The sequence below is a fragment of the Asparagus officinalis genome, chromosome 1 (genome assembly GCF_001876935.1).
Source record: "Asparagus officinalis chromosome 1, Aspof.V1, whole genome shotgun sequence".
In the NCBI taxonomy this organism is placed as follows: Eukaryota; Viridiplantae; Streptophyta; class Magnoliopsida; order Asparagales; family Asparagaceae; genus Asparagus; species Asparagus officinalis.
Genome location: NC_033794.1, coordinates 14486420 through 14494619, shown reverse-complemented (window position 1 = coordinate 14494619; position 8200 = coordinate 14486420). Strand labels below are relative to the sequence as shown.

General features: G+C 37.3%; 1 protein-coding gene and 1 pseudogene across 1 annotated transcript; both read right to left on the bottom strand.

The window, feature by feature from the left end:
* LOC109830935 lies at window positions 1-1760 on the bottom strand (annotated as a pseudogene).
* Window positions 2057-7599, bottom strand: LOC109851149. Its single transcript, XM_020421215.1, has 6 exons — window positions 7415-7599; window positions 7250-7339; window positions 7071-7148; window positions 6970-7001; window positions 3047-3099; window positions 2057-2178 (listed from the first exon to the last, which is right to left on the bottom strand). Exons 1-5 carry the CDS (start codon window positions 7571-7573, stop codon window positions 3063-3065), a joined length of 396 nt encoding a protein of 131 aa, XP_020276804.1. The 5' UTR covers window positions 7574-7599; the 3' UTR covers window positions 2057-2178; window positions 3047-3062.

The window sequence follows — 8200 nt, the reverse complement described above, 5'->3', positions numbered from 1 at the left end:
TAAGCCAACGAGTTCAAGTAGTTTGTTATTGATTATTTTCGATAATGAAAATAAAAACCGTACAATACAAATAGAACAACATTTTTTCATAATAGGAAATAACACCCTTTACTGTACATATCCTAATATTCTTCTCATAGGAATCTATATAATAACACATAGAATGCAACAATTCCATCATACAGAGAATGTTCTACTTATGTTCAATGCTAAGACTTAACATCAACTGGGAGCAACCAAATTAATCAGTTTTGATAGTAACCCGTGCTTCACCATGCACGGTGAATCTATCATAGCCAGAATGGAGCAAGGCATGCATCTGTTCGCCAAGGTAGACGACTCCGAGCACCCAAAGCTCTGCAACTGGCAGATGCCTGCAACCATAGGAACCCGTGAATTAGCTAGATGAAATGTTAAAAAGATAAAACTCTGTTACTGATCCAATGTGAAAAAAATTCAGCAACCAAATATGAAAATTAGAGACAAGAGAAGGCTCCTACTACTGTTGAGGCAAAAGGCACCGTCTTCTCATGTGGCATGCCTACACATAAAGCTGAAACAAGCCAAATAAAGATCAATAATATATGAAGTGCAGAATATATTACATGGTTTATTAATAGATATGATGAAAATTCTAGGGTACTATGAATCACCCTAATGCTAGCATGAAGCAGTGATACACCAGAAACATGAAGTGAAGTTTTAAACGAACCCTATAGAACTGCTCCAATGAAAGCATCTCCAGCGCCGGTAGCATCTATTATATCTGGAGGAGGTATCGCCTCTGCTGTTCTTAATGGAAGCCTCCCATTGACTGCACCAATTCCGTCTACTCTGACTGGAATAAGGAAATGGATTGAGGACATATTTAGAATGCCAAAACTTCAGTGGAGGTCCTTCACGTATTGGTCAAATATCATCTAGGTCATTTATATATGAAAGTCATCATTAAAGGTCCTTAATGGTGTCTCCTCATCAGCCAAGGTCTTTTCTACAAACTTTAGTCAAATCTTGTTGATGTGTCGGTGACATGGTAGGAAAAAATTTACAATTTAGTAAATTTTTTGTCGACTGGATGCCCTCCCTCTTTCTTCTTGCTGCCTAGACCAGAAACCTCCCTTCATTTTCCCAACTGAATCAAATTTCTGGTTATGGACAGCAAGAAGAGAGAGAGCGAGACCAAGCAGCAAAAAATAGTGAAATTCTTCTCCTGCCTCGTCACTTGTATGTCAATAAGGTTAACAAGAGTGTGTAAAAAGTACACGGGCTGATGACAGAGGTAACATTAGGGACTCCATAAGATGATATTTGGCCAATACATAAGGGACCTCCATTCAAGTTTCTCCTTCTAGACTCATGGAAATTTAAGGAGTTGGAATGACTAAAAGCGATATTTGACAGTAGTGACATGTACCTTGGATAAGATGCACGTTGGACTAGCACAACTTGGACCAACTTGCTGCTTTAATGACTTTAATAAGCTCTCTACATCTGTTTCCTCCTCATCTGGAAGCTTATGAGAGCACTGAAGAGGATTCTGATAATTAAGCTATATATGGACAAGGTAAGCAATATCTCAACCTTTCCCTTGAAACTTTAATACTCGATTTATGTCACACTACACTGACCTTCTATGCTTCTCTCAGGCATTAAACAATCTTTCTCTCCAGAAGTCCCGATACACGCCTGAGATTAGGCAATCTCAGAAGCCTGGATACTAATGCACTTGGATTGGATGGAGCGCCAGTCCATTGCTGCATGATAATCTTTTGTTAGATTGACAGAATCAGGAACCACTCACGATATGCATATTAAATATGTACAACATATTTTAAATCAAAATCCTTAGTTTTTGGGTATGCAAATAAACATCCACCTGAGATTTGACATAGTTCTAACAATATCAGTACACTATTTCATGTTTAAAGGAAAGGTAAAAAAGTACCACAGTACCACTAATATGCATAAATCCAACAAAAAGGTTTAACAAGCTAGTGGACCTCAAGCTAATAAATTATTCTCAAGATGGAATCCATGAGTTTACTAGCTTTCTTGCCTGCAGAAATTTTTCTGAGCAAACAAGATATGATGTGATGCTAACTGCTAATAAGATCATCCAAACCCTCCCTATTCTTTCAGAATCAATTAAAATAGGTATTTTCCTCTGGGCTGCCTGCACTGAAATCCAGAAGGACAGGTTAATTGAGTGGGAAAACAATTAGGAACAAGCAATTATCTAGAAAAGAAAAAAAATAAAAAAAAAAAATCAAGTGTTTAAAAAACTAAAGTGTTTCAAAAACTAAAGTATTTTACTCTCAGTACACAGTACAATCTATTGGATGTGATTGTTTCTCTGAGAACAAATGACTGAGAGCATTAAACTTAGATCAGCCATGTCAAACAGTTAAGGTGATTCCTCAATCAGAGAAATTTTGGCCATCGAAGTAGATTTCTAAGCATTTTCAAAGTTTGCCCATTATGAGTTTCCCTGTAGAATTTAGATTACAACAAGCACTGATGCATTATTTAACTGTTGGCATAATTTTACTAAATGGCAATTACCTCTTGCGCTACAACTAAAGTAGTCTCATGTAATCTCCCATCAAAGTATACCAGTTTTGCTCCATCTAATGCCAAAGTAGTTTCAACTTCGAAAGGTCATCTGGTGCAATTGCAGGGTAACCAGAGGTATGTATATAAGTACAAGTTTTTTTTGGAAATATAGCAATAAATTAAACAAAAAGTTTCCGTTCTAGAAAATCATTTTAAAAACTTCAACTATTTAAGCACCTAGAGCATCTTCCTTTGCATTGCTTTAGCTATACAGGATTTGCAAATTAGATAAACAATATACAAAAGCAAAACTGGCAGAGATTAAAGAGGTTTTGCATCTTTTCGCATCATCATTTCCCTATTACCAACACCAGATTGTATTTGTTAAGTCAAATCATTTTAGTAACCACACATGGAATCAGATTATAATTAGTAAAAACAGTATGATAGACTAAAATACGTCGAACTTGAAGATGAAACAAAACGCTCTTACATCTGATTGTCAAGAATTATTTAGGTAAATGGTGAATTTCCCCCCTCTGATACCTAGAAATATAGAGAACTTATGTCAAAAAACAAACGAAAAAGGTGATATTTAATATTTGTTGGGGAAAACGGGGTGATTGATTGATCTTTTCCTCTTCCCTTGTAGATAAAATGGATTTATAGGGCAAATAATCACAGAAAATAATTAGCTGGACACTAGTATTTTTAACGTGGAAAACCCTTAGGTTAAAACTAAATGACCTAGTCTAGAAAAATCTTCTGCTATGAATATAATGAGTATACAAAGTTTCCTCTCTAGATACTTGGCTAGAGGTACACCAGCAACAAACAGGATGGAAAAGAGGACTTCTCCTCCATTAGAGAAGGAACATAAAAAAGACTCTCTTTTTTTGTTCTTTTTTCCTCTCCCTGCCACTCAAATTCTCTATGATTTGAGCTTTTTTTTTTTTACTTTGTTGCTCACTAGTTTGCACTTCCTTGAACCGATGAATTTCAGAACTATTTATAGAAGGTAATATTAGAGAGAACATGACATTATTATGCTTCTTAAGGTGTGCTATACACTAAGGCTAGCTCACCATCTTTAAAAAAAATTCTCTATGAGTTGCATCAATCAATCACCAACTCAAAGAAAAAATGTGTCCCTCTAAAAATAGATAGGCTCACACAACAATTCTCCCTCGCCTGACTATTTGGAGAGGTCCATCTCTAATACCTTTAAGTAAATGTCAAGCTTGTCCTTGGAAATAGCCTTTGTCATCACATCGGCAGGACTCCTACCGGTATGAATCTTCTCCGGTAGTATATGCTTCTCTTCTGTTACATCTCACAACCAGTGGTATCTCACATCAATGTGCTTCGTTTGGGAATGATATATACTGTTCTTGTTGAGATCAATAGTGCTTTGACTGTCACAATGCACGATATACTCATCCTGCTTCAAACCCAATTCCTAGAGAAATCTTTTCATCCACAGGACCACAGCATTTTTTCCCTACTCTGTAGTTGTGATATACTCTTGCTTCCGTTGTGGATAAAGAAATACACTTTTGCAATTTGGATTGCTAAGATTCAGCTCCCCCTGCAAAAATAAATAAATATCTAGATGTAGACTTTCTGTTATCGAGATCACCTGCAATGTCTGCATCTGTATAGCCTTCCAGAATTAGTTTGAACTGTCAAATATCAAGCACAACCTTGAACTGCCCTTCAAATAACAAAGAATCCACTTCACTACTTTCCAGTGTTCTTTTTCAGGGTAACAAATATCTGCTTATAACACCAACTGCATAAGCAATATCCAGTTGTGTGCATATCATAGCATACATCATATTCCTAACCATTGAGAAGTATGGAACATCCGTCATTGCTTTCTTTGCTTCTTCAGTAGTTGGACAATCTCTCTTGTTAAGTTTAAAGTGCTTTGCAAGAGGCATGCTAACAGGCTTAGCACCTTTCTTTTTGAATAGTTCAAGCCCCTGTTCAACACACTTCTCCTCAGATAGTCATAATTTATTTGCTTTCCTATCCTAAATAATTTGTATGTCTAGTATTTAGCATGTTGGCCCTAAATCTTTACACGAATCATCTTTGCATCATGTCCAACTATGAGTATATCATCAACATAAAGTAAAAGAATGATGAAGTTAACTTCTGAGAACTTTCGGATGTAGACACAAGAATCTGCAGCTGTACACGTGTACCCATCATCATAAATGAGTCAAAACTTCTTATATCACTGTCGTGGTGCCTGTTTGAACCCATAAAAGTTCTTTTTTAGCTTACTGACCATATTCTCTTTACCTTTTACCTTGAATCCCTCCGGTTACATTATGTAAATCACCTCCTCTAAATCACCATGGAGGAATGCGATCTGCACATCGAGTTACTCTAACTCGAGATCTTAGCTCGCTGCTAGACCCAGAATCGTCCTGATAAATGTCATCCTCACAATTGGAGAGAAATTTTCGTCAAAGTCGACCCTTTTTTCTCACGAAAGTTTTTGACGACCAACCGTGCTTTATACTTTAGCGTTTTTTCTGTCTTTTTTAGTTTGAAGACCCACTTATTCAGCAGTATTCTTTTACCCTTAGGAAGTCTCACCAACTTATAAGTATTATTCTTATGTAAGGAATTCATTTCTTCGTGCATCTCTTGGATCCAGCTGTCATTGCCTCTATGAGATTGAGCCCCTGAAAACACACAGACTTCCCATCATTATAACTAAAATGTATTCAATAGAAGGATACCTTGTAGACAGTTGACAGACTCTCTCGGACCTTCTGAGCTGAGGTCCTTCACCTTCTTGAGAACCAGATCTTCATGTTCATCAGCTTCTCCTTGGTCACCATCGCTCACAACATCATCAATGTTGTCCATCTCTAATATGTCTTGCACGTGGTTGTGCACATCTCCCCCTGCCGTAACATCCTTTAGTAGGGAAGGGACTGTCATGGTATTGAAATCTCCATCAAGCTCACCATCTGACTTCTCGTCGAGTGTTTAACTTTCTTCTTTATAGGATCTCATAACTTGTACCCGAATTCTTCATTTCCATAGCCAATAAAGACGCATGGAATAGCCTTTTCATTAAGCTTCAATCTATGCTCCTTTGAAACATGTGCAAATGCTTTGCATCCAAACAGCTTTAGATGAGAGTCGAAGACATTTTTCTTTGTCCATACCCTTTTTGGATTATTGAATGATAAAGGAACCGATGGACATCAGTTGATCAAGTAGCACACTGTGCGAGCTGCTTCTCCCACAATACTTTGAGAAGTTTTGCCATCTTTAGCATGCTTCAGACTCTCCATGATGGTGTGATTCATCTTCTCTATGACACAATTGGGTTGAGAAGTAGCTGGTACAGTCTTTTTATATCGTATACCATGACAAAGGCCATTCCCAGGGACAAATTTGACCTTTGTGCATAGCTAGCAGAAAACGGACCTCTCTAAATAGCCGGAAGGGGGAGAATTATTGTGTGGGTCCCTTTTATTTTTAGAGGGACATTTTTCTTTGAGTCGATGATTGATTGATGCAGCCCATGGAGAATTTTTTTCAAAAATAATGAGCTAGCTCTAGTGTATAGATCACATTAAGAAGCGGAATAGTGTCTTGTTTACACTAACGTCACCTCTTATAAATAGCTCTAAAATTTATCAGTTCAAGACAGTGCAAGCTAATGAGCAACAAAATAAAAGAAGCCCAAATCAAGAGAGTTTGAGTGGTAGGAAGAGAAAAATAAAAAAAGGAGATGGTCTATTTTTTATTCATTCTCTAGTGAAGAAGTCATCTTTTCTATCTCGTTTGTTCTATCTCGTTTGTTACTGGTGTACCTCTAGCCAAGTATCTAGAGAGAAAATTTTGTATACCCATCATATTCATAGCGTAAGATTTTTCTGAACCAAATCCCATGGTTTTTTACCTTCAATTGAAGGGTTTTCCACGTTAAAAATATTGGCGTCATGCTGGTTATTTCCTATGGTCATTTGATTATTATTTGCATTATAAAGCTATTTTATCTACAAGGGAAGGGGACAAGATCAATTATTTTAATAACCACATGGAATCAGATTATAATTAGTAAAAACGGTATGATAGACTAAAATACATATCTAACTTGATGATGAAACAAAAAGCTCTTACATCTGATTGTCAACAATTATATAGGTAAATGGTGAATTTCCCCCCTCTGATACCTAGAAATATAGAGAACTTATGTCAAAAAACAAACGAAAAAGGTGATACCCCCCCCCAACACACACAAAAAAAAAGAAAAAAAAATATGGAGTAACTTATGGCAGAAAACAAACGAAAGAGGTGATATTTGGTATTCTCCCATTCATTATTTCAAATAAAAAAGCTGCAAAATTTTATAAGGTTGAGTGAAATGGGGGGAAAGCTTACCACCATTCCTCCCTTTGAAAATCATTAGCAACCTAAGAACAAAAATTAGATAGTCACAAATACTTTTTTTCCCTCCAAAAAATTCAGGAAAAAGATCGAACCTTTGAAATAATCCTAGGTCTAAGGCCCAACCGAGCGGCACAAGTCAAAGCGTTGCCCACATTTCCACCTCCTTCAACCTGAATATATCACAGAAAATAAATTATCATCTAATTTCAACAAATGGATCAACTTTCATTTTAATTTAACAAAAAATTGTGACAAAAATTTACAAAGAGACCCCCGAGTTCGTGCTTCTGATCTTATCATCGACCTTCGGGAACCCCGCCACCGTCGCCAAGTAATCCGCCGCCGCCGCACCACATCCCAACTGGAAGTGAAGATTGTCAAGGACTAAATTGGAAAAAAACGTAAAAGAATCAATTTTTAGGGTTTTAAAATGCACCACGATGGGGTTTTCTGGAGGAGGAGGAGGAATAGTGGACTGAGATGAAGAAGACGATGACGACGACACCTCGGCAATAGTAAAAGTTCCAGGGTCTTGATAGAGTGAAGCTTTTGCGGGATTAGAGAAAGGAGGAATTTTCAGTATAGGCCCATTCATAATTTTATTCACAAATTTCAAGCCACTTCTCCCCAGTTTCGGCAGCAGTGTGGCTAGAAAAAAACATAAAAAATATATATTTTCTTAATTAATCAAGGTTGGTATCCCTGACTAATTAGAAGTCGCCTCTAATCAGTCGACGGGTAGGGGATCCCGACTAATTAGATATGACTTCTAATTAGTCGGGATCCCCAACCCCAACAATTTAGAAGTGATTCCGCCACCCGTCTCTCTTTTGTTATTTGTCCAAATTTTTAGAGATCTACCAACCCCAACAGAATATCCCCATCTCTCTTTTATTGGCTCCACAATAATCTGTCTTCCTTCGTTTTTCGTATTCTTCTCTTCCTTTTCCTTCTTGTTGGTAACGATCCCAAATTAGGGTTTTAGAGATCCAATCTCGATTATGGTGGGCTTCGTGCTGCCCTCTTCTTCTCCTAAAGCAACCTAGGTTTTCTTCTCCTCTCTCTCTGTCCTCTCCTTCGATCTCTCTCTCTCTCTTCTCTCTCTCTCTCTGATTAACCAAATCAAGGGTTTTGATTGATTGTTTTAATGCAGGTATGGTAGTAACGTACAGAACAAACGAAAGCGTGTCAAAGTGCGTCGACGGAAGTGATGAGGCATAGC